Genomic DNA, 26,741 nt, shown 5'->3' with positions numbered 1-26,741 from the left:
CAAACCATACTCACCTTATTTCATGGTTAAATTAATTAATACGGATTATCACATATTTGAGGATTGTGTTGTGCAAAAGTTAAAAAGAAAAAACACATGTTAGTACAAATACAAAATTAAATTACCTCTTTTTTTATAACACTAAAAATAATAACAAATCGTCAACTAACTACTAAATTACCATTATTCCTAATTCAAAAAGTAGGTAATAAGAAAAATGTGGTATTTAACGGTGAGTATAAAAATAAATTAGAAAACGTAAACCTAACTTAGAAATTATAAAATCAAACAAAATAATTCGAGGTAGCGAAATGTTAATCATTCCCATAAAACAACAAATCACATTAAATTTTATATAGGCACTTTGTTGATTAATGATCTTCAACGTTTTCGAGTAACGGCTCTGAATCCTCGTCGGAATGTACATATTTCTTGTCTCTACCTAAAAAAACAATTCTACTTTGAAATCGATTTACATTTTTCTTATACCACGGTATATTCAAATTAAATTATTTACAAAATTAGTTAAATCATAAACAAAGCGGACGTGATTAGTAACTACTTATGTACAAACTTACCTTAACCAACCAACTACAGTGCAAGGAAAAAGCCACTTTTAGGTCAGAAAACTTAAGTTTCTATTGATAGAGTAAGAAAATTAAGTTTTCCACTTGTTAATATTTAGCGGGAAAATGTTAGACCAACAAATAAAGACAAGAAGAGAAAGGGTTAAAAATAATATAGCAAATTATATAATAACATTTTATGTCAAAACTGTACATGGTGTTAACATATTTATGTGCGTGTTTATAACATCACTAATGCCAACAAAACCATTTAATTCCAGGGCACATTATGTACACATACAAATCACAAATGATAAACTGGTATGTAACTGATATTTGAGAAAAACACATTTTACAATAAATGGACAATGGATGCTTTTACTGGTCATTACATTAATGAAAGAAATTTGATACCATTTTTAATTAGGACACGACATTTTAGTGGTACGAACCAAAACAATATTGTAAAGATTGGAAAACATCTAAATTGAGCCCAGATTAAAAACGACGCCAACTTCAACTAATCTGTTTAAATATTATGACCGTTAAATCGCAGATGCAGATGAAGGAGCCTAGTTTAGAAAACCTTAACGTCCAATGCTAGTCTAAAAATATATATTACAGTGTTAGATTATTCGTTTTTAGTTTTTCAACGATTTTTACAAAACAGCCGAAAAACCAGTTCTAATTATTTTTCTTTGGCACACTTTTATCTTAACATTTAATACGACATTACCGAGTTCACGTTAAAAACTGTTATAAATCGTACGAAACGGAAACTCTCAACTCTTTGTAAGAGTGCATCAATATCATAACTGACAAAACTAATACTATATCAAAAACAAGTAATAAATTAATTAATGAATTTAATAGTACACAGTCCACACGATTTGAGGGTGTTGAGACGACACATGAAGACGGACGACGATTAACTAGCCTAGTAGTGTTTGCTTTTGCTACGTGGTTTATTGTTACTGGTTTTGGCAGTTTTTTGATTCGTACCGTTTTTCTCCGTCGGGTATTTGTTGCTGTTTGGGCTCGGCAGCCGGAAAATGTCGATCCTCAAGTAGTCGGCGATTTCCAGACAAATCTGACCGCAATATCGTAACAAGTCTATCGTCACCAAAATCTGCAACACATTTTTTTCATTAAAAATCTTATTAGAACTGTTTGCGGTGATACTTACCATGGCGACCCACAGTACATAGTACTCGGGGATGAAACTGTTAAAGTACTGGTTGAGGAACAATAGTGCAGGGCCTAGGAGTGACCAGTCCAAGTATTCCATCTCACTTTTCGACATGTGGGCAACCTATTCAACAACAAACTTGTACAAACACAAAAATGGTTTAATAATAACGTACCACAAGTCTGTTGGTGACTCTAGCAGCGACCAGACCGAAGGTCAATATGTATAGAGCCGGATGTTGCTGGTACACCTGCTGCGGCGACTTCTGGTAAATGATAAACGCCGGAAGCAGTACGAAGGAGAAAGGTATCACCGGCGATAACACACTCGTACCCTAAATTCATGGATATTTGTAACGATTTACTGTAAACACTTCGATCTGCACAATTTTACAACTTGCGTGAAATTGCACCGACCAGACCATACACACATCCATGCAATACTCAAGCGGACAAGCGTTAAGCGCCCCTACTAAGCGGCATGCAACACCCAACGAAAAACAAGAACAAGCAGAAGCACAGGGGAACCTAACTAGGATAAGCCCAGTACAGTTCTCCACTGTCACGATTATGCAAATAAAATCAATAAATTAAGTGTAAATGAAACTAAATTACTGTAATTTAAGGGAAGAGACGCGACTGAAGATCAGTCGATTGGTCTATGTGAAAAACAGACAATAAAGAGTGGTTACAGTTTAAGTATCAAACGCAAACGTGCCACCCTGACCAACCAACAATCCCAGGTCGTGCCCCTCTACACACACATCTCAACACTATCGAAAGGAAGAGGTAGAAGGAAGTGACAGAAAGAACATTCCAAGTCAAGTGGAAGTCTTAAAAATTTAATTTCTTGACTACTACAGTTTTCCGGATGTTTTGAGAAACCGTTCATAAAATAAAATTAAATTTTTCATTAAAAAATTATATTTTGTGGTCGGCTTATCAAAATTTTCTTAACTATTATTAGTAAACTTTTTAGAAAGATACAATGGTTGAAAATTAAAATAAAATTTCTGTTATTAAATAATGGTTTAGTTATTAAAAAATAGATATTTATATTTACATTTGAAAAGTACGCAAAGAAATGAAAATTAAGGATGAAAAAAGAATAATTACTAGACAATTTTATTTAGAAAGTGATACAAAAAATAAAATTTTCAATCCGTCCCATTTGATCTGGAATGCCCGACAAGTGACGCCTTGTCTAACGGAAGGATTTATTCAATTAAGGTAAGGAGCTAAGGAAAGGAAGTGTTCGAAAAATAGTTTTGTTTTTTGGACAGACTCGTTGTTTTTTTTATTTTGATTTTTGTATTGTATCTTACGGCCACGGTGGATCCGTTCTTGCCCACGCCGCCCGTGAATATCACCGAGAGGTTGGCCTGCGCCAACAGGACGGCGACCGCGCATGCGATCACGATCGGGAACAGCTTCAGCTCCACATCCCAGCCAGTGACCTTCGAGATTAATCGACGACGACGACGTCAAGCGAACGGGAAAAACGATTTCAAATTTTATTTTAGTTATCTCCATTTTCAAGTGCTTTTTTGTTTAACTTTTCTAAATAATGGACGTGTTTTTTGTTTGGTTTCAATTTGAAATGTATAATTCAATTAGAATATTAACTTATTGTGACTAGGATAACAATAAATGTAAAAATACACAATGTAACACACAATTTGGCACGTAACTAGCAACTATTAATTTCCGGAAACACGAAAACCTTGACAGATATAAATGATCATTTAACATTTGTTTTCTATAATTGAAATTATGATGACTTGTTAATTGTACTGCAATGGGGGAATCACAAATAATTAAATTTTAAGCAAAACATCTCAGAAAAACAATATAAATCAATGAATGGATTAAGAGAGGTTGTTCTTTTTCGATGGTGTTCGTCGAGTGTGGAAATTACACTTTAAATATTAATACCAAAATAATAAAAAGCCCAAAAATAAACTAAAAACAGTAGTTAACAAATAAATGGCTTTCGTAGGATCGTTCGCCATTTAATTAAATACAAAATTATAATGGTAAATCGAATATAGCAAATTTTACCCACATGCACCACCGCATCAACAAAAATTTATTAAATATTTTACGGGATGGAAGTATTAACTGCGTTTTCCGGTCACAACAACCAACATGATCATTATTTAATCGAGTACACATTAATAACCTTTAATTAAATGAGACGTGCTTAGAATATCAATTAAATGAATCGACTGTGCGTTGATTAGAGAATGACTAACGTGCAACGGAAAATGCTGTTACTAATTATCATTTTTCTTTCCTTCCAAACATCGTTAAAATTACCAAATCAATATTGATCAATCAGTTATTTCGAAGAAAAGAAAAACGTGTCCTCCACCACCGATAATTACGACGTAACGGGGATTTTGTGAATAACAACATAATCTAAAACGAATCAGTTAGTTTGTTGGATTAACAGCGAGCAAAAAATCTCATACTCAAATAATTCGCATAGCCCAATTTTGCATATTTTGGTTAAAAGACAATCTCAATCGATCGTTGTTTTATGTTTTTGGGTAAAAGAAAAACTTACGGCGACGGTCGATCCATTTTTGCCGACGCCTCCGGTAAATATTACCTCTAAACAGGAATAAAGAGAGAAAAAACCGGCTGCGAACGTGCTTAGCGGTATCGAGTACCACATGTATATCGAATCGCTAAAAAACTAAGCGCAAGTGTTACTAAAACAATGTAGTGTGGTCCGAAACGATTTTACAAGAATCAATCAAATCCACAATTATGCTAAACGTTTAAATTAAGAACAGGTTAAAATTGATTCCAGCAAATCAAATCGTAAAAGAAAAACGAAAATGTTTTACTGTCTTTAAAACGTAAAACATTTTCCAATTGGATTCTTTATACTTTTTTCCAGTTTTCAATACCTATTTACGTTTGGGAATTGTGTGTAATTAGATTTTATTATATTGTATTGTCCTGAAAATAGGTTTTCTACTAGAAAATAATTGATATTTTGTGTTATTTCGCAGCGACCACCGCAAAAACTTTAATTGTAACTACTTTCATTTCCGTTTCAAAAAACATAGACGACAATAAATTAATAAAATAGTCAGAAAACCATAAAATTAACGAGATAAAATCCAATATCTTAACTAATTTTAAGGTCAGTTTTTATTGTGGACGCTGCCTTAATCATGTGTATCGAGGAAACCATTCGTCTCATACCTTTGTAGACCAGACAGAGGGTCCAAAAATCGCGGAGATCATTAGGATCAACATGATCGTAAACTGAGCCTCCGTCACGTCCACTCTGCCGAAGCGCAGCGTCCCGGACACGTAGGTCTGCCAGTGAGCGCAGTAGAAGAGCGTCATTGCGCAAAAACACTGAAATAAACACCATAAATTATTTAAATATATTAAAACAACATTAGCACTCTTTGTTTTCTCATTGTTTATATACAATAAACTAAATGATTTTAAGATAAGATATTACTTGGGTATGAATTAAGAACAATTAACGCTTGTCATTGTACTTATGTAAAAAAACAATTTATAAATAACATACGATAACAGAGCAAATTTCAACCACATATTACGTAAACTATAATTAAAACATCGAGGAAACGACACCGTACCAGGAATTTCGCCAATTTCTCCGCGTCCATAAACATTTAATTACCTGATTTCCAATACGAATTGCGCTTAAACTATTATTAGATCGATTCAGCGAACATTATTTTACCTGAAAGAACATCCATCCGGGATAATTGCCCAGTTGGACGGCGATGCAGGCGGACAGGGCGACGAAAACGGTCGACACCGAATCACAGCCATGATCGAACAGTTCGCCGAGGGAGTTTTGGGCGCCGGTACGTCTCGCCTGTTTACCATCTATGGCGTCCAGACTCTGGTAGGCAAAAAGGCCAAAGGCAGCGAGGGCGCACGCCCAACGGGGCACTTCCTCCTTCGCATCCGGTGAATACCTAACACAACCAACAATTTATAATTTATAAACGATCAACAATTGTTTAGTATTGCGTAATTTGCGCAAAATAAAAATGTAAATGTTTTTATGATTGAAACTATGTAATTAACCTGTGACTTAGTATTATTTGTAAAGCAATTGATGAGGTCAAATAAATTCAACCTTGTTACACACCTTAATAACTATTTCAAATCAATTTCTGTTAAAAAAAATACCAAGATTTGTGTTATATCAATTTTACTTAAAAATATTACATTACTTTTATTAAGTTTACTGCACAATGACTCATCATTTTGCAAAAATGTATAGTACATAGATAGTGTGTAAAGGATTGTTAAGAAGACAGTGCCTTTTAAATTGTTAATTGATTTTAAAATACTATTGTGCCTTTGTCAACTGTGTTCACAAGGTTGAATTTATTTGGGTACCTATTAGCTCTATGTCAGAACTTAGGTCAATTAAATACACTATTGTAACCTTTAGATTACTATTTTATTTTGCTGTTATATATTATTTTAAGGGGATTGTTTAAATAAATATTTGAGTATCAGGTTCTAAATAAAATGTTTATAAACAATTCTTCCAATTAGACTCAAGTATTAAAGGGCACAACAAAACAGTTTATAAATAAATCTATTTATGTAATGGACAAAACCCAAGAGAGTAAAAGAGAGTGAACGCTTCTGCACGTGCTGTTAACAAAAATAAACGTCCGCTCACCAGACCAATATCAAAGCCGTCACAATGTTTATGATCAATCCCACGACAGTGATTAGGTTAGGGGCGAGCCTTTCCGGCACTTGCTTCACTAGCCAGTTCCAATAGGGTTGCATTAACTTGTCCATAAAACTGTTGCTCTGACACGAGTACTTATGGTCTTTAAGGCGCTGCAGCTGACCATCGGTCAGCAGTCTGGTCTTATAGAAGCGCATTTTGAGGGGGCCCAATCTTAACCGCACTTCCACGCAACCGATTTTAAATGCACTATGCGCGGGTCCTCAACACTATTTACATGACCGTTACTAAAATCATTGAAGTATTATCATTAATCTGCGCTTGAGAGACTTTCGAAAATGTTCTGGGAATGAGACGTAGCGCGATTCACACCGCTGCGAATGACGTGTGTCGCCAACTTCCGATCAGTGATGTTATTCGATTTGAATCGTAGATCAAAGAAACATAATCTTAATCACTACACTCCATTCTTATTACGTACGATTTAAATACTTATTTCGATAATAAATTTAGTTTTACTTTGATCAAACGGTTTGACATGTACTTATATTTAAATAAAATAATTTTATTTAAAAGTTAAATATATATACTAAAGCATTAATAATATTCAATTTTTACGCAAATAGATAAGTAAAATTATAAATTATGAAATATATAAATTCATAATATAACAGTATCTGTTATTTCATTTTACTTATATATGGTTGCAATTTAAATCTCACTATTTTTTACATAAAAAAATTATTAAATAATTAGATATAAATAATACCAGTAATTATATTAAATTTAATAATTTCTTTTCATTTAAAATTATAAATTACAAAAATATATGTATCATCTGTTATCTGAAATGTACCGTTTCATTATATTATAGATTTCTTTCTGTGTATCAATATTATTTTTAAATGAATTATATTTATTGCAACATAACAACCGAATGTTAAATTATCTATTAAATATTGAAAAAAATATATTATTGAATGTTTATGTAATGTATATAAATACAGTAAATAAGAATAATGTAATTATCAATTTAAATTTATCAATTTCGCGGTATTGAAACGGAAGACGGCCATATTGTCGGTAAGATAGTGTTCAATTGTCTTTTCCATTGGAGTTAGTTTGTGGCGACCACGTTTTGGCACATGTAAGTAACAGTTTTTGTTGATTTAGTTGATCAAATCGGTTCAATTTATTATAAACGTTCAACTGAAACGTTCTCCTACATTTGTATTATTGATTAGTATATAAATATCGTAATTTTTGTAAGTTTTTAATGATGTTATTAGACTTCTGAAATTATTCAGGTTATGTCAAGTTATTGAAAGGTGATTTTTGTTTTTTAGAAAACGCCACAATGCAAATTTTCGTGAAAACGCTGACTGGCAAGACCATCACTCTTGAGGTCGAGCCCTCTGACACGATCGAGAATGTCAAAGCCAAAATCCAAGACAAGGAGGGCATTCCACCAGACCAGCAACGTCTGATCTTCGCCGGTAAACAGTTGGAGGATGGACGTACATTGTCCGACTACAACATCCAGAAGGAGTCCACCCTTCACTTGGTGCTCCGTCTCAGAGGTGGTATCATTGAACCATCTTTGAGAATCTTGGCCCAGAAATACAACTGCGACAAGATGATCTGCCGCAAATGCTACGCGAGATTGCACCCACGTGCCACCAATTGCAGGAAGACCAAGTGTGGACACACCAACAACCTCCGCCCCAAGAAGAAGCTAAAATAGATGACTGGAATGGTTGCTCCATGCTGCTTTTTGCGGGAATTTTACAACTACGCAAACCTGCTATATATTATAACAACTTTAATGTATTAAACAACTGACAAAATACATGATCTTTGATTAATTGTATTTTTTATTACTTTTGAATGTGGGTTTAGAAAGTTTGAAATGGAAGCAATAAAATAAGTAAGCTTTTTTAATTAAATAATACTAAATACAGTGGTCAATCTCTGAAAATGGATAATATTAAATGAGTAAATTTAGAACTATTAATAATAATTTAATGATAAGCTCTGAAAGTGAATAATAAATTATTTTGATTCAATGCAACGCAATATTTAACAATTTTCCCATTTTTGGTTTGTGTTATCCACCAACATTAATTTATTTTCTTTTTTTTTATCACCTTGGATTTTTGCAAATTAAACAAATAAGCTTGCTTGACAATAAAACTATTTATATAAAAAGTGAAGACGAAATGTATTAATACGTCACTTTGTGTACTTTCATCATTTTTGTCATACACATTTTTACTATTGATATTATGGCTTCCTTTTTGGAATCCTTCTCAGAACCTTTTTGGAACCCACACAGACAAGGTAAAATTCATAACAGTGAAAATTAACAAATCAACAAGAATTTTTTTACAGAAGTACAAAGAACAAACCCCCGACAAATATTCCTAAACGTTTTAGCAATTATTTTGACAATAATCATATCATTTCTGGTAACCGAATTGGGACCAAGTGTTGGTTTCCTTTTGACACAACCCGAACCTACGATGCTAGAAAAGTTGATGGGATATGTACCATTTCAATTTATTTTTGCCCAGCCTAAACTTACCTTAGGGCAACGATTTTACGAAATGCTTCGTCATTCTAGATGCGGTTTCGTTCAGTTGATGCTCCTAATGTTTGAAAAGCCTGAGCCCACTTTTATACAAAGGATTTCGTGGGGATGGTTTTAATGCTAGATCCCAAATGTTTAGGTATTATATATAAATTCTACAATTTAAAGAAAATTATCGTGATGGAGTAAACTGAATTTGTTTTTTATCATTGGTTGAACTTTTCCTCAATAAATTCATAGTATAATATCGAGTTTATTATTTGGAATATTTTAAAAAAGAAAGGAAAGGTAAGTATTTCTAAATGTCACATATATGACAAAATATACTAAATATTTTAAAAGTAGTTAATTTCAATTAATTCATAAATAATAATAACATACATAAAAAAATTCGAATTAAATGTAAAATTTAAATATAGAGTTAAAATAGAATTTTTTGTTTGTTAATTTGTAGTTCAGACAGTATTCGATAGATGTCGCTGTAGTGTTCTATTTGGGGTAGTGGAGGCGGGGGCGCGACGATCGCGCACCGCACGACAGAGACGCGGTGCCGCGGGGCCAGTCATCGATTATTGGCGCGTTGCATCGCACGGCGTCTCTGTACCCCCGTTTAATCACTCGAAGGAACTGTATGAGGTGCGCGGTACCCGCCACACAGGAGACGAAACGGGCGAAACGCGGCGCGCTTAAATTTTGCTATTAATTTGGACGGTGGCCCCCGGATTCGCGTGATATGCGGACCGCTGGATGTCGGACAGTTGTTTGCGGTTTGTAGGTTATGTGCTGGTGAGCGCAGGCTAGACGGAGGGGCCCCGCGATGAGCAGCTGGGCCGCGAGGATGCACCGGCGCGCCGCCACCTTCAGCAACGTGGTGACGTCGTGCGGCCATCCGCCCGGGCCGTATCCTAGACGATTGGAAAAGGTCAAGTTTGGGGTGCCGCTGGAGGAGGTTTGCAAGAACGACATTCCCGGACCGTTGCTTGTGAGTTTGTTTTTATTCGATGTTGTTGAGTTTCAGTTTATGCGACACGTTTTGCGATCGGTTTCGGGATGGTTTTTGTTTATTGTCAGTTTGTGGGTGCGCAATGTATAATTTTTTGTGTTTGTGGTGCGGGTTTTGAGGGGTGGATCGGTAGTTTATGGTGTTTCGGTTTGTAGGCTTTATTTGGTTGCGAATTGAGTACCTGGAAAAACCGGGTTCATGATCAATACTTTGTGCAAATGTTATCATTTTGACAAATCGTATATAACTGGGTATTTCATTTTTGTGTTTATCATTACCTTTTCCTCTGTCTCTTGGTATTTCCACTGACAATCAACAATAACAAACATGATTTGTTAATATATTTACATGAAAGTTTTGTTTGCTTAATAAATTTTACATTTTTAATTTAAAAAACTAATTTATTGACCTTTATAATTTGGAATTAGTTATGTGTTTTCTGATACATTTATTATCTGAATTTATCTCAAAAATAAGAATGTAATTCATTATCTGTATCACTTGTATATATCTAATATTTTTTTAAAACATAAACAATTTTTAATCAGATGTTTAAAGCAATTAGTTAATCAATCTGCAATATCATTATTCGATTCGTTTACTGATTATTATTAAATTAATTTAAATTATATAAAAAGACCACACTACCCAAATTTCTTCAAAGGAAAGTTATATGAAAATTTATAAATATAATTCAGTTGTGATCTATAAAATCTAAATTATTTATAAAGTTTATAAATAAATTTAATTGAAAGAAACATTTGATGTCGTTCATTTGATAGCAGGACATCCCGATAATATTTGTATTTTTGGTATGATTTTAACAAACTTTTTTTTTAATTGTAAACTTTGAAAATATGTACTTATACACAAAATGTCATGTTTTTTGGCCCAAAATCGAAACCTACAGGGTAATTTTTTAGGTATGAAAATTGTAAAAATTGAAATAATCACTCCCTGATATACAAAATTTTATAAAAAAATATGTATATTCATAATTCTGTTGAAAAAATCAAAAATCATTCTTTTTATGAATTTATTTTTTAATTTAGGTGATTGATTATACAATAAACTATCAAAAACAACACAAATTATACTATTTTTCAAAAATATAATAATAATATTATATTAATACTTAAATTTTATTTGCTTCCACCATTCAGTTCAATGCGTATAATTCATTAATTCTACCATGAACTTTTTGATTTTGATTTTTATGAGTATTAGTTTAATTATAATGTAATTAGTTTAGTATTATTAGTAAATAATATTGTTGAAAACAGATAATTTGTGATATTTAAGTCAGTTTGACATTAAATTATTTAAAATAATATATTTAAAAAATATAGATTCATAAGAAAATTATTATTTTTTTTATTTTATAGAATTATGAATATATTTTCTTTATGAAATTTGGTATATACCCATTCGAGGGGGCTCGTAATCCGGTAATCTAACTGCATGCTGCTGTAGAAATATAGTTAGTATGATTTCGTCAATTTTTGTGCCTAAACAATTACACATTAGGTTTTGCTTTTGGGTCATAAAAGTGACTTTACATGATTGGTACATATTTTCATATTTTACAATTGAAAAAAGGACAAAAATGACAAAAAATACAAATTTTTTGAGGGAATCCCACTTTCAAATAAGCCACGGTGTATATTTTTAATATTGAAATATTAAAGTGAAATTGTTGAGATATTCACAAGAAAAATTGGTTTTATAAAAAAATTCATTAATTCAGTTTTATAATTTAAAACCAAAGATGCATTTTCTTATATCTTTTATCTATAATTATCACATCATTTCTCAATTTTTATCAGTCACGCCAGTATAAATAAATTTATTAAAGGGAATTTTGAAAGGAATTAGTTAATTTTTTACTGTTTTTGTTTTTAATCTTTGTTCTCCAGGTTAATAAAGATTATAAAATGTTGATCTAATCAAAGTATTATCCTGATATTTTTTTAACTGTTGTTATGTTACGTCCATGTATTTTATGCACCAGAAATGCATTTGAACGAAAGCAAAGGTGCAGGTGAATAAACTGTCGCCGGTCACAATTGACTAACTGTATCTCGTGTTAAATGTGTCGTGAAATTATTTTATCCAAAGTTTGTTTACCTCGGAAGTACAACGTTGGATAAAGCTCGTTTGATCAGCCGCTCGAATTTGTTATTCGTATTAAATTAATTGATAAGTGCGACGGTCAATTACATTTTATCGTCCCCAAAACGCGACGATATCGTAAATTTAAATATTAATTGGCAAACGGCTGTTTGTACAAATGTGGTTGTGTGCCTGTTAATGAGACTGTAAAACTGTGGGATTTCGATTGTGCAACTGCAACACACACTCACACACGCTTTGAGAACCAGTTCGTCGATTGAAACGCAATCGGAACACCTGAAATCGATATTTTATTGGGAATAGGTTGTGAATTGCGGCTCGCCAACACGAAAACCTTTAACATCCACAATAAATTACGAATTTTAAAAACAAAACATATGTTATAACATTGTTTTCGAAAATTTATAGCCAACAAAACTACTGTTTACCAAGTTTCCCCGGTCCATGTACAAACAAATTTAAGATTTTCATTTAATTATCTGTTTATGTATGAATCTAGTTTATTATGTGCAATAATAAAACTAGATTTTTCTTTTTGTTTGGTTGTGACTGACGTTGTTTGTTGTTCAGGTGCTGATTTTGAAGCTGAACAAGGAGGCGCCCTGCCGCAAGGACGTGTTCCGAGCCCCCGGCCACCAAGGCGCCATGAAGAAGCTGACGCACTTCCTGCAAACAGGTCGCCTGGTCAACATGGACAATTTTAGCGTTTACACGATCGCCAGCGTGCTGAAGAAGTTTCTGCGGAAGGTGCCCGGCGGCGTGTTCGGCAAGGATGTCGAACAGGACTTTTTCCGTGTCATCGAGATGCCCGACACGCAGCTGCAACGCGAGGAGATCCAACGGTGAGTAAACTATCAATTTTTATAGTACAAACTCGTGTTACTCGTGTAATTAACTAGTATTAGCTTTGATGACATGAATCAAGAGCTTAATGCTTGATTAGGCAAACACACACGCTTTAAACCAATTAACACGATTAATCGTGATGTTAATTCGTCTTGTTTGTCTTGGTTCTGTGGGGAAAAAAATTGGGAACGTGTAATTTAAATTTCCACATGTATTTAATGAATTTACCCGCCCACACGTTATACCAATGGTGTGTGCACGTGTTCCTTGGTTCCTGGGACTCTGTCAGAGTATGTGTCAATTTTGGTTCGTTGTAAGTGAGTTAAGTACAATTGAGGCGGCACAAACAATGCCGCCATTGTGTTGCCTTGATAAAACTCACTATTTTCTCACCTAATTCAACGTGATAACGTTATCGACAATAAGACGAATCTCGGTTTCTTTTTTATTTGTAATTATTATCACCGTTATCATTTCATTTCGGTTTTGCGGCCAAATGAAACGGCGCATTTCTATTTTCGGCCCTCAATCCCAACGACCTTATTAAAATTAAACTTCCGGCCGCAACAATTAAGTGGCAAGTGCAATCGGTTGCGGTTAATCGAAATGCGGACGCGATTTGGTAATTTCCTCCGTCTAGAAATCCAGTTTCACCGGTTGCATTTGATCGTTATGAAAGATATTGCACTCGCCGATTGAAATAATGCGGTACGTGGGAAACAAATTGTCGCCCACACGCAATTAAAACAACGAAACACGTTATATAAGTTGGCGGCAGGTGAAAAAACGTGAAATTGTTTTATATTTTGCGCTTTTCGAGATTTTCTCCTCTCCCCAGGCGAATGTTTGGCCGATAAGATTGTGGTCGAGGTCGTTTTCTGGCCAACTGGGTAATGACGCTTGATTGTAATCGCTGTGCAAATAAATAATATGCGTTTAAAAGTATCTAAGGTGAGTTTCATGAATTTCGCGATTGTTTTCTGAGTTTTCTGAGAATGTGATGACAAATTTGGGAAATTGTACTTGCTAAATAAATAAGAAAAATTACCTTTAAATACTTCCATTGAAATAGTCCTTTAAAAATTATTGATGTATTATATATACACTGTACATATTGAATAAAATATATAAATGTTTGGAGATTTCTCTATTTCTCTCTATTTCATGTACAATTTGGGGAAAATTATTATATTTAATATAAAATTACAATAAAAAACATTAAAACATAAATACGTTGTGTCCTTTATAATTAAACTAAATATAAAATTTTATTAAAATTATAAGAAAAAACACTAAAACATGTCTATACATCTGATTTGATCAATAATTAAATGTGTAAAAACGGGATAAATTCGTTGTGAATTAAAAATGATTTGTTCTCATTTTGCATCCATTTAAGTTAATTATGTGTCAATTATTCTTGACACTTGTTGACACATTTTATATATAGTTTGACTAGAATTAAAGTTATTAATTGCGTTTAAATGCATAGAATTTTATTAGATAAATAAGTTTGTGCTAAATATAAATTTATATTAAATTTAGAAGAAAAAATATAAGAACATTTTGATACATCATTCATCATTAATTAAATGTATATAAACGTGATAAATACCTTGTGAATTTAAAATATACACAATAATGTTTTCTTTTCATTTTACATCTATTTGAATTAATTATGAGTCAATTATTCTTTGTCGTTTGATGACATATTTCAAGTACCAACAGTTTGAGGAAATTATGATTATTAATTGAATCACTTATTTTATATATTGTATATTTTATATTTTATATTTTATATTTTATATTTTATATTTTATATTTTATATTTTATATTTTATATTTTATATTTTATATTTTATATTTTATATTTTATATTTTATATTTTATATTTTATATTTTATATTTTATATTTTATATTTTATATTTTATATTTTGTTTTCATTTACACCTTCCATTTAAATTAATTATGAGTCAATTATTCTTTGAAACTTGTTGACACATTCATTGTCGCGTTGTTGAGTAAATTTATTATGAATCATTCGTTTATGCCCAAGTGTATGTTAATTTAATACATTCCTTAAACTTTAATAAAATGAAAGAATGCAACAACAGTAGATTAATAGTTTTCCCTTATTTTTCCAGGATCATCACATCCCTGCCGGTCTACACGCAACGTTTGCTTGTGCTGTTGTTCGGCACGTTCCGTGTGATCGCCTCGAACAGCGAAAAAGAGGGCACTGGGATGAGCAGCGAGGCGCTGGGCGTCAGCGTCGCCCCCAGTTTCTTCCACACGTGCGTCGCCGACGGCAAAACGGCCAAATTCGAGGACGTTCAGAAATTTAAGGTGAATTCCTTTGTCTACACGTTTGTTGTTGATTTTTCGTTTTTTATCACTGGGAAAAATCGGCATTTGAAGTGCGCAACAAACTCTTTTTTTGGTCTATTGTTAACAACATAGGACAAACTATTATTATTTAAATATGCAAAGCGTCGAGATTATCAGGAGACAATTGACGAATATTCGTTTCCTTTTCGGTCGTCGAACAATAAGGTAAATGCAAAAATTGTCGGCCGAATTTGTGCGGCAGGAAATGCGTAAGTGATTACCACTTAATATTTCGGGCCGACGCTATGAATAATAAACTTGTAACAATGCCCGAAAGAATTTGTTGTGCGCTCTGGTTTGCAATTTTTAATTATGGAATTTCTCTGCTTTTTTGCTGTACAATGCTTACAATGTGTGACATACAGGCCGAAGTAAACGTAAGTCTCCCAGAAAACCACCCTTTTATAATACAATATCAGAAACCGATTAATTATAGTTATTAGTAGGTGATTTTTTTGATTTATTGATTGGTTAGTGTTACGAAATTCAAAATTTTTTAAAACAACTGTAGAAAAAATACGTAGAGGTTTGAATTAGAAGTGCGCATTTAGTGTTCACATGTAGAAATGTCGGCCCCCCATATTTCTATACCAACATCAACTAGAAGTTATAGTCGTCGATGTTCGCTTGCTTTGATTTTTTGAATGCTTTCTTTTATCTTTGGGTGCGTTTATTTTATTTTATTCATAGTGATTGTATTTTTTGTTTTAAGTACCAGACGCACCCTTAACCCACTTTAATACTAGTTTACAGCAGGAAATTTGCCCGATCGAGAGTTTGGAACGAATGGACAATTAGAAGAAAAATAATTAAGTTGTAGCTGTAGAAAGTTCAAAATTTCATGTAATTTTCGAGATTTTACCTCTGTGACTTGAACTTTATGCTTTAGAATCTAGAATTGTCAAAAAAAGAAAACCAATGCATTTTAATTGTCATGTTTGGATATGAAAATCGAAATAAAATTTTGTCTTAAGATAAATGGGAATTAATTAAAGTCAAGTCCACAATATGTTGATCTTCTTGACGTAAATGGGATATTTGATATTTCCTCAAAAACTTAACTCGCCAGAATGCTTCTAAGTGAACTGTACTCAAACATTCATTTAATCATCATTATATATCATCATTGTACAGTGATTTGTTGAAAGATTAGATTAAAGATAAAAAACTTGAAAAAATAAAAAAATTACCAGTTTGTGGTTGGTAAATCAAAAATTGCATGATATTAGAGTACCATCAGCCATAATTTGTCCATCTGGAAATTGCTTTAAAAAGAAATATTTCGCTGTAAACTAGTGCAATATAGTTTGGTTCAAATTCTGACTTTGATATTTTGTGCTTAGGTTGCGTCGCGGGTCATGAAGCATCTGATCGAGGAGTTCGCCAATTCGAACCTGTTCGGGCGCGACAACTACGAGTACTACACAAAGGTGACGGGCAGGGTGTTACGAGTCCAGGGCGAATGGATCTGTTCGTTTCAGTGCAACAACGAGTACATCGCTTTGGAACGCTACCTTTTGGGTGAGTTTCAGACGTTCGATCTAGTTAACGTGAACATTGTGTGTGTGTGCGTGTTTTTATTGTCATGACTCACGCTGTTATTTTTTTATTTTCTCAACGATCCCGTACCCAAATATTTATTTACTAATATTGTGAATGGATGATTTTTTATGGTTTTATGGCACAAGTTTTGTGTAATAAATCACAGTTTGGAATAAGCAAAACTGTAGTGTCACTAAATGATAATAGTAGGTTTGTGATATTAAAAAATTTGTAAAAAGTCTGAAATGCATGCGATTGTCGGGTGTGGTGTGTGAATTAATCTCCGCCTGATTCATCCAGAGAAACTAGCGGATGTGGACGAGCAGCCAATGCAATGTATGTATTAGAATATTTGAACAGAACTATTAACAAACATCAACCGTATGTATGTTACACACACATACACTAGAAATGTGTTTTTTAAGTAATTATTTTTGTAACATGACAGTTTTAATTAGATTTAATTAGTTCATGCTCACGCATTTCTTTCTCTCCCCCAACAACATGTTAATTTTTATGAATTTCATCTCTGTTGTCGAGTGAATGTATATGTGTGTGTCGTTTCCACATATGATTTTCTCTCTCGTTTATTTTCTGTGTGTTAATTCTGCTTGAAGGGCAATTGTCCCTGGGCACTGAATCGTGGCTGCCCTACGAGAACGGTCGCTGGAGCGCCGCCGCATGCTACCCCGAAGGTAATGACGATACGGACGTTGTGCGCGCTAATCACACTGTCTGAAAAAACACGAGACGCGTGCCCAATACAAAAAAAACCTTTGCTCCACTTACTGTTATTTTAAATTAATTTATTGTCCTTGGTAGTTTTTTTAAATAGTGTATTATTTCTTTCTCTCTTAACTCTTCATGTTCTTGTCATCTGTTATGTTTATAGATTTATTGCATTGAGTATACGTGTGTACATTCCGATCGAGACTGTGATATATGATAGTAGTTTAAGCAGTCAATAAATCATTTTTTTCTTTATCACGTTTTATTTTGTGCACGTTTCCAACCTCTCATAATTTTTATGCTTAATAATAAAAAATGTTAATGGTTTTTAAAATTATATATAATTATACTATAATACATAAATTATTTTAGGATATGTAACGTGTTCGTTGTAGTTTACAAGAGGGTAGTACCCAAAGTTACCAGAAAATTGGGCGAAAAAACGATTCTCGTTCTGTCTTTCAGCAATTTAAATATAAATAAATTGGTTATTACATCTAGTACCATGTATTTCACGTAAACACAGCCACATTAGAGTAAACAGTAAACTACTACTTTCATAATTGATACTAATTCGAATAAAATTTTATACATTTATATATTTTACAAAAAATATTTGAAAATTAGATTTTACAGGCCTTAAAAATCCAATTCCATTTTTCAATTATACGAATTGAAATGATGCTTTTGGTGTAATTAATTCATATTTTTATAAAAAACGAGTTGTAATTTGGCAATACTTCCAAAAATGTCGATCCTCGATTCGAGTTTTTTAATAAATAATTTAGGCTTTATCGAAGATGTTTTATTTTGTGCACGTTTCAACCTCAATTCTCGTATATCATTCTTGGTGTTGTTCGAAAAATAACGAATTTTCATTTTAATACTCGAAGTATGCAGTGATCAGTTTAAATTCGTTACGTTTTCGTTAGCTTGTACTACACGTAGACAATAGACACATTAATATCCCGATGGCAGGTATGTAGTTAGTAACATTACTCCCCCGCAATGTTCCGTCACACCCCTATAACACACAACTAGATAACGTAGAGCCACATTCTGTGACATCGAGAATTAAAAAATTAAACGGGTTTAACTCTTCTGGTTGCAGCGCTAAGCCAAGTGGAGGAGTGTCAGTCGACGCCCGCCCTGTTGGAGTCGGCGATGCAGCAACAGGTTAGCTCAACATCTTTGGGCATGATTGCCGAGCACAGTCTGCTTGAAAGCTGCACGAGACTGTCGATATCTCTGGAACAGAACGGACTATTCCAGGTACCCAAAAAAACTTTTGTATCAGTAGCGCTTGATTATATCTTTCGTTATTTGTTATTGTTTATGTAAAAAACTCGATGTGTGTATTAAATTTGTGTTGTTTTTAACGCTTCTTTGCTTTATTTTTAAGTTCCTGAACGTTTCTTTGAATTGTCGTTGTTTTTTTACGTTCTGGCTTCATTTTTGTTCATAATTTATTTATCTCACGTCAGTCAGTGGGTTAAACGGTTGCCTCTAAAATTTTAGGGCAACAACGCGACATCGCATTCGTCTAGTAGAAGTCACTCTTCGAGTAACAGTCATTCAGGACCAAAGATGAGCTTAGACGAGTTAAAGGCTGTGAATCGTTATGCGGAGAGCACAAAGAGTCTGAGTTTTCTGCCACAAGTACTGAAACTTTTCGAAAGAAACTATGCAATTTACAAAATCGGGGCAAATCACAAATTATTATTTAATCTCTTCTCTTTAATTGTCGTAGTGATTTGTCCTCCGATTGTCGTTTTTAAACTGAATATGTGTTTGTCGTTTTAAGGTGCACGAACGACAGACGCAAAGGATGAAGACACGGTCGCAGTGGTTTTTGGGTCCGTCTGTTGAGTGCACGAGTTGCGGCGGATCCTTGGACATTCCGTTGAATGAGGCCGACATTTCTATGTTGAGCAACACTTTGTTGAGGAGATCATCTTCCGGTACTGTCGGTAAGTACCAAACTATTTAAAAGTGTTAACGTTTAAGTAAAACGGTTTGTTTTATTTCCAGTGGGCATAGCCGGTTTATCTCTGAGTGCGGAAAGCATACAAAAACGTCCCAGCGTCAAACGATCCAACTCCAGGGACAAGAGATACATCCAGAGGTCCGCCAGTCGACGCAACAAAGAAAACGGTTCCAGATCCAACAGGTACATTTTCTCAACTCCTTGAAGACTAAATATAATACGTAATTTGTATGCAGCTTTAAGGGTCGCGGTGAGAGGAAATCAACTAGCTCACGTCCCGGCAGCTTCAAGCTAAAATACGAGAACATATCTAGGTCGTGCAGCTTCAAAACAAAGAACGAACTGTGCACGTGTCCGAGTGTGGACGGTGCAATAGCCGCCGAGAACGGGGTTCAATCGGACGAGGCACAGCCACAACAGTCGCCGCCCAAGACTGCGCCCGAAACAATATGCGTCACACTGACGTACAAGCCACGCGTTTGAAGACGAGGCGATAAAGGAAAAAGCAGTGGATTTTGAGGTGAAGGTGTCTGTTGGTTTTAGGATAATTTGTTTGTGTTTTTTTAAGTAGTTCATTGGTTTTTAGAAAAACTTACGTATTTCATAAGATAAATCTGCACCTAATTATAGTTTATAAGTATTTTCCAATATTTCCAAAGGAGTCCAACAACTGCAGCTTTGGAATATAAAAACTAAACATGTACTTTATTAATATTCACTTACTTATTTTACTTATTAAAAATGACATCTTCACCTCCAAAAAATACTTTTACGGCGTGAGAGCCTTATAAATATTGAGCAAGACTTGAAATATCACAACGACAGATCCGAAATGGCGAAACTAATTCGCACAAGCGTATTTTGATAGATTTTTTTATAAACATCACGCACACAGTATTATTTACTCTGGATGAATAATTGAAGACTGAAAAGTAATAAACAAAACTAGACACGTTATCCCGTTCGGTTGATTAATAAATAAATGTTCGCTATTTCGGACGTCCCGTGAGAATATTATAATTAATATTAAATCAATAAAAGCATACGCTTATTAAAAATTAATGTTTTGTACATATGATAAAAATGTGTTATTGTAAAATATCAACGAGTGATTTTGATCTAATTTTAGTGGATTAATGTGAAATACGTGTTGAGTATCGTTTTTTATTATGTATGTGGCCTCTTTATGCTCAGTTTTGAAAGTGTGCACGTCAAATATTTTTGTGTTCATAAACTCATCACTTTTACGATGTTTTATCGGGCAGGCACAAGTTGAAGCCCTTTAAAAAAATGTTGTTCACAGTCACCTTATCATCACACATGTTGGTTACAATTTTTGTAAGTTCGTTTGCGCATAAAAAAAACCAAAAAGTACAAAAAACGACTATGCTATACATTATGATGTATTTATTTTTAGTTTTTTCGAAAATATTGTTAGTTAATAAAAAACGATGTTAGAGTGTAAGGGCAGACCAAATTAACATAAGGTTAGCATTCCATGAGACACAGCATTTATTTAAATTAAGACTGTTTTTCTTTGGTCATACATTTACAAACTTGTTTCAACAGTATTCCTTTACTTTTGTGCACCTTGAAATCTTAATAATTCTATAGTATTTATTAATAGTATTTTTCACTGGGGATTATACACGTGGAAATATCAATTTAGGACAGTAGATTATCCGGTAACTGTGGAGAAAATAAATGTATGTTAAGTGTATTTTTATGACTATTTTATATGATTTAACATACCAGACAGTATTGGAAATTTTATCTGGTTTTCCTGTACGAAATTTTATTCTGTACTATTGTATGTGTATGGAATCAATGAAATTTGCAATACTAGTATGTTAAAGAGAATAAAACAGGCTTTTATGGGACTATATATGTATTGTTAAACAATACGAAAACAACAAAACACCAAGTAGGTTTACGCTCTTAAAGTTAATATTAATATATTATATATACATATATATATATATATGAAAAATTTTTAAGATATCTTTTTGAAAAGTACAACATTCTTTTTTAAATATTTTTATACATAGTTATAATTTGATATGAAAATTTTATGTGACTTTACCAGAGAAACATCTTATGAAAACACAAACAATACACGTTTCTCTGTTGAAGAAATTTGCCAAAGATTGTTGTGTATTATTTTTTATCTACAGCTGTTTTTCACATGTTCGTAAAACACGTAGCATCGCCACGCAATATGTATTAACAAAATAGTAATTGTGCAAAACAGTTGTTTCTGTTATGTTGTTAAGTGTCGAAAATATATCGATTTTGTATCTACTCTGTTTCAAATTTGCCAAAAAATCTATAACCAAATTTTATACACGTATTGATCTCTTTTATAAAATTTGTGTTCATCGAAAGTGTTACGATATTGGATTATGTGTTACATGTATTCATTTTATAAAATATACTTCAAATAACACTTGTGTTTTATTAGTTTCAGTTGTAGATTTTCAATGTTTCATAATTAAAGAACTAATATGAAATTCCATTTTCATGATTAACAATCGCAAATTTATAAACTGATATCAACTATTTTGGTCTGATTTTTTTATACCTTTCAGGATCTAGTAGTAAAGGGACAATTTTTTTATTATCTTATGGGAAATAATTATGAAGAGTGGTATTAATAATGAATTATTGAAATCAATTATATACAATATATTGCATAATACAAAATGAGCAATCCACAATAAAACAAAGACTTTATACAAAAGTGAATGTAGTAACATTCACACACCAGTAGGTTTCGTTTAAATTTTCGTTTGTTTGTAAATAAACAATTCTGCAATGACTATAGTCAATGACACTGTAAACAGTGCTTATAACAATGTACGCTACCAAAAACCGTTCCAACCAACTCAAAACAATAAAAATTAAATCTAATATGTATTTAAAATTTGGAATGCTAACAACTTAAAAATAATATACATAACAACGGGCGTCACACGTAATTTAGTATCCAGACTGTCTACAGGACATGGCATTTTAAAGTTAGGTGCTTCTCAAATACTGCGGACCAATTCCCAACCTCGAAGCGATCTTTAACTGCGATGCGGCCGCATCTCTTAGCGAGAATAGATGTATCATCTCCAATTCAGATCTGGCCAATGCGATCGCTTTATTGAACAAGTCGATGGCCAGGACAAAGTTCCCTCTACAATAATAAACATCATTTTAAAAAACAGCCAACGGTTTACTCCTGATTTTTTACCTTTGAACCTCAACAGTACCCAGTGTTTCGAAAGCAAATTCGCACCGGTCATCGATCTTGATGCCTTCCTTCATCAATTCAACAGCTCTTTCAGTATCGCCCTTCCATTGCAACAGCAATAATCCTTTGTGAACGTAAACGGAGGCATTAGACGGATCGATTTGTAACGCCCTTTTGTACAATTCTTCCGCCTCTTCATACTGTTGTTTTTCGGTCTTAACTTGGGCAAATAGCACGTAAGTTTCCGGGCAACTGGGGAATTTCTCTATCGCTCTTTCGAAACTCGACATACTGTCGATAAGCAAGTCTACATTTTGCGTTTGCATTGCGTGTCTGTAATCCGAATAGCATTTTTGCACGTAGGCGATGGAGAAGTTCGGATTGAGACGTACGGCTTTTTCGAAATCTTCACGTGCTTCTTCCGTGCGTTCCAATAGCAACTTCACTTGGCCTCTGTGATGGAAGACGTCTGCAAATAAAATTACATTAAAATACAACTCCAGATTGTTTTATAAATAATTACCTGAAACATTTGGTCCCTTTGCTGCTGCAGCATCAAAGTCCTCCAAACACTCTGTCAAACGTTCAGTTTGCATGTATATTGATGCACGTTTCACCAACGCGTTTACGACCAAATCGTCGGGAGCGTCCTTGCTGGCAATAATAGAGTTCAGGTCTTCGATGGCATCGTTAAACTGACCGGTCAGGAAGTAGAATGAGGCACGGAGCGAGAGCGCTTCCAATTTGTGTTGGGACTCTGCCTCACTCAGATTCAATTCTTCGGTGCAAGCCGGAATTATGTCTTCGAATTTTTCCGTTGCAAATGCCAATTTTGCCTTCATAAATCCTTTAGAAAAACAATAAAATTATTATCAAAACATGACATCAGTATTAAAATTTATAGATGCGTAATTCTTATTTATTATATTGATAGGAAATTTATTACATGTAGTTTAAATTTAACAGTATAAAAATTTAAAAATAAAATTGAAATAGCGTATTTCTGGCATTCTTTCAAGCAAACCCACTTATTTTTTTTAATTTAATTTAAATTTTCTTGGAGAAAAAAATTCGCTTGTTTCAAGATTAATAAATATATTAATTGGGTTTTAGTTATAGTTTATAAATATCATTACTAAATATGTTCTTATTTTGTTAAACATTTTAGAATGATTATTTTATTGTTAAAACTAATTATGATAATAATACAACAAAAATTACTACTTAAACATCTACAAGGAAACTGATTGATTCTAAAAAATCTCATTAACACACTATAAGCGGGTCGGGTAAAAATACCCGTCTCGAGAAATGTTGATTGTTAACGGGCCGGGTAATTTTTACCTTTTTGAATGTACTTACTTTAAAAGAGGGGTGAGATAATTTTACTCTATTGGTTTACATACGAAACTGAAAGAATTATCTCTTATTTTTTGTTATTATTCAACAACTTAGTATGGACTATTTTGCTACCCGCCTATAGTGTGTTAATATAGAAATTTCACATTTATGTTGCATGTAAACAATGATTATTTTTATCTTATCAGAACCATAATTAACACAATTATAAATCTACAAACGCACGTATTTTATAAAGATAATTATTAACAATTAATACATGAATTTAACTTCAATAATTATTATTCTAAAAATAAGCAAACCAAATATTGATAACAAAATGACACAATTTCACATTCATGTGATAGTAACATATTACTCAATCTTATCAGAGTCACAATAAACAATAATATATATTTTTTCCTTATATATAAATGACATTAACTCACCTTTCAATTCTTGATCTCCCATTGGTTCAGAGGTATCCATCAGCTTCCTGTAGACTGGATCTTGCGAGAACGACGAAAAGTACGTCTTGATGAAGTTTTTGGAAGGCATCAATGGTTTTCTGTTCTTCACTGCCTCTGCTGCATTCTTCTTGCCCAACTCCTTAAGCACCCTGTCTGCCATCAACAGTGCACTTTGATTGCTAAAATTTTGTAGTATACAAACGGACGTGATATCATCGAGGGCATTTTCCCAATCCTTGATCATTTCTTCTGCCTTTGCACGTCTGAACAACGCCTTTTCATACTTGTTGTTCAGTTCAATAGCTTTCGAACAATCGGCAATTACGGCGCTCCATTTCTTCAATTGTTCATAAGCTGCGGCACGATTTTGATAGAAGGTGGCCAAGTCTGTTTTGTACTCCTCTGGGATTGATTCTATAGCTTTGTTGTACAGGTTTATGGCTTCATCGTATTTGCCGCGTTTGAACATTTCATTTCCTGCATGCAAAATATTGTTGGACATCAGGTTAGAATATACTGCTCATATTGGAATATAAGACAGATCCTCTCTGATTAATCAAGTCAAATTGTCCAAATTGGCAATTGAATGATTGATATTGACAGGAAATATTTACCTTCAGTTTTGAAACGATTGGCGCGTTGAAAATCTGTTTCCTCGAGCTCTCCAATCGTATTGCTCTCCTCAATGGTTTGTAATGGTGCACTTTTGTTAGATCTAAGGTACCAATAGGCGAGTCCAACGGCGCCCATCGCACCCAATCCCAATGCGATTTGCCATTTCAGGAACGATGATCCGCTGCCACTTGTAGACATTACTCGCTCTATTCAATTCGCATCTAGTTCCAGTTCATGCAGGGCGAACCGCCGATTCGCTCGGAGGTACTTCGAAGTGAGGTTATATAATTTTTGTTTGACAGCTCGTGACGGTTCACGTTACCACGGCTTGGATTTTGAGCTCTTATTAACTATTCGCATTCGACGTATTATTAATTATTAAAATAAATCACAATATTAGATAAATTTTTAAAATTAATTCATTTTATATAAATTGTCTATGCAATTAGATAACAGTTTTAAATGTTAAAAGGGTTGCCTATATAAAATATATAAAGTTTAAAATGTTCCTTTTTACTTAGATTTTTATTTTTTAGTTTCATCGTATAATTATTATAAATCAGTAGTTTCTGATTTTCTAATAGTTTAAATACACATAGTATTTTTGATCTGTTACATAAAAACAGCAGTTTTGCCAACGTTCAAATTCGATCTGTCAGTCAGTTATTGGTGGACAAGACATTTCGAAGAATTTTCTGAAACAAACTACCCCACAACAGACCACCATGGCAAAACTCGTATCTAGCGCCCCAGCCCTCGTATCCAGTAAGTACAGTCGTATAAAAGGACGTATCTCAGAAACACTAGAAATTACGTAATTAACCTCAACCTTTAGAACTCATCGCTGAGGCGAAGCCCCGATTGGACGTCTTCGTGAAATACGCCAAGGTGGAACTGACACCTCCATCTCCCGCTGACATTCCACAAATCAGAGCTGGAATCGGCCGTCTGATCAGTGGTGCCAAGAATGGTACCTGGAAGAATATGACTGTCAAGGAGGCCTGGTTGAACACCCTTGTAGCAGTTGAAGTAGGATGCTGGTTCTATGTTGGGGAATGCATTGGAAAACGCCACATTGTTGGATATGATGTTTAAGTTTGTGTAAGAAGTCATGTAGGGAAACTATTATTGTACAACTTTATTGAATAAATCTGTTTAATTTATTTATTCAGTTTTATTAATTTTTAATTACTATTTTGTCTTATTATCTTAAATATAATATTTATGTTTATCATTTCTCGTAAGTTTAAATTAAATATCCACAAATTTTTTATTTTAACTTAAAACAAGACAGTAATTTTTCATAAATTTGTTAGTGGTTCTTTTTTATAACCATAAATCAATGAATATGAATTCATTTTATGATAAATCATCTATCTTATTTTTAAGGTAT

General features: G+C 33.4%; 5 protein-coding genes and 1 long non-coding RNA gene across 9 annotated transcripts; 4 read left to right on the top strand and 2 right to left on the bottom strand.

Moving 5' to 3' along the window:
* Positions 1 to 297: 297 nt before the first annotated feature.
* Positions 298 to 6,854, bottom strand: LOC109598181 (choline/ethanolaminephosphotransferase 1). Of its 3 annotated transcripts, none has more exons than XM_020014030.2 (8): positions 6,454 to 6,854; positions 5,491 to 5,731; positions 4,974 to 5,132; positions 3,080 to 3,211; positions 1,931 to 2,089; positions 1,753 to 1,878; positions 1,569 to 1,695; positions 298 to 442 (listed from the first exon to the last, which is right to left on the bottom strand). In XM_020014030.2, exons 1-8 carry the CDS (start codon positions 6,663 to 6,665, stop codon positions 372 to 374), a joined length of 1,227 nt encoding a protein of 408 aa, XP_019869589.1. In that variant the 5' UTR covers positions 6,666 to 6,854; the 3' UTR covers positions 298 to 371. The 3 variants fall into 3 exon arrangements, with proteins under 3 accessions (XP_019869589.1, XP_019869588.1, XP_019869590.1); XM_020014029.2 differs by lacking the exon at positions 3,080 to 3,211 and adding an exon at positions 4,324 to 4,455 and having other exon boundaries at positions 6,454 to 6,853; XM_020014031.2 differs by lacking the exons at positions 298 to 442; positions 3,080 to 3,211 and adding exons at positions 749 to 1,171; positions 4,324 to 4,455 and having other exon boundaries at positions 6,454 to 6,853.
* Positions 6,855 to 7,478: 624 nt separating this feature from the next.
* LOC109598178 (ubiquitin-60S ribosomal protein L40) lies at positions 7,479 to 8,333 on the top strand. Its single transcript, XM_020014025.2, has 2 exons — positions 7,479 to 7,615; positions 7,815 to 8,333. The coding sequence occupies exon 2, from the start codon at positions 7,826 to 7,828 to the stop codon at positions 8,210 to 8,212; it is 387 nt and encodes a 128-aa protein (XP_019869584.1). The 5' UTR covers positions 7,479 to 7,615; positions 7,815 to 7,825; the 3' UTR covers positions 8,213 to 8,333.
* A 217-nt stretch (positions 8,334 to 8,550) lies between these two features.
* LOC126266302 (uncharacterized) lies at positions 8,551 to 9,305 on the top strand. The gene is made up of 2 exons (XR_007548720.1): positions 8,551 to 8,808; positions 8,860 to 9,305. It is a non-coding gene; the product is annotated as an uncharacterized LOC126266302 (long non-coding RNA).
* A 312-nt stretch (positions 9,306 to 9,617) lies between these two features.
* Positions 9,618 to 22,133, top strand: LOC109598177 (uncharacterized). 2 transcript variants are annotated; one of them, XM_049970092.1, is made up of 9 exons: positions 9,618 to 10,040; positions 12,765 to 13,036; positions 15,186 to 15,387; positions 16,773 to 16,950; positions 18,812 to 18,972; positions 19,219 to 19,359; positions 19,505 to 19,670; positions 19,732 to 19,870; positions 19,924 to 22,133. In XM_049970092.1, the coding sequence occupies exons 1-9, from the start codon at positions 9,876 to 9,878 to the stop codon at positions 20,168 to 20,170; spliced, it is 1,671 nt and encodes a 556-aa protein (XP_049826049.1). In that variant the 5' UTR covers positions 9,618 to 9,875; the 3' UTR covers positions 20,171 to 22,133. The 2 variants fall into 2 exon arrangements, with proteins under 2 accessions (XP_049826049.1, XP_019869583.2); XM_020014024.2 differs by lacking the exon at positions 19,219 to 19,359.
* A 454-nt stretch (positions 22,134 to 22,587) lies between these two features.
* On the bottom strand, positions 22,588 to 25,667 carry LOC109598176 (mitochondrial import receptor subunit TOM70). Its single transcript, XM_020014021.2, has 5 exons — positions 25,348 to 25,667; positions 24,713 to 25,210; positions 23,449 to 23,772; positions 22,926 to 23,394; positions 22,588 to 22,868 (listed from the first exon to the last, which is right to left on the bottom strand). Exons 1-5 carry the CDS (start codon positions 25,544 to 25,546, stop codon positions 22,706 to 22,708), a joined length of 1,653 nt encoding a protein of 550 aa, XP_019869580.1. The 5' UTR covers positions 25,547 to 25,667; the 3' UTR covers positions 22,588 to 22,705.
* Positions 25,668 to 25,963: 296 nt separating this feature from the next.
* Positions 25,964 to 26,511, top strand: LOC109598179 (ATP synthase subunit g, mitochondrial). The gene is made up of 2 exons (XM_020014027.2): positions 25,964 to 26,113; positions 26,184 to 26,511. Exons 1-2 carry the CDS (start codon positions 26,074 to 26,076, stop codon positions 26,441 to 26,443), a joined length of 300 nt encoding a protein of 99 aa, XP_019869586.1. The 5' UTR covers positions 25,964 to 26,073; the 3' UTR covers positions 26,444 to 26,511.
* Positions 26,512 to 26,741: the final 230 nt, after the last annotated feature.

The sequence above is a fragment of the Aethina tumida genome, chromosome 7 (genome assembly GCF_024364675.1).
Source record: "Aethina tumida isolate Nest 87 chromosome 7, icAetTumi1.1, whole genome shotgun sequence".
Lineage (NCBI taxonomy): Eukaryota > Metazoa > Arthropoda > Insecta > Coleoptera > Nitidulidae > Aethina > Aethina tumida.
Note: the sequence above shows the minus strand (reverse complement) of the source record. Positions and strands in the feature narration are given on the sequence as shown.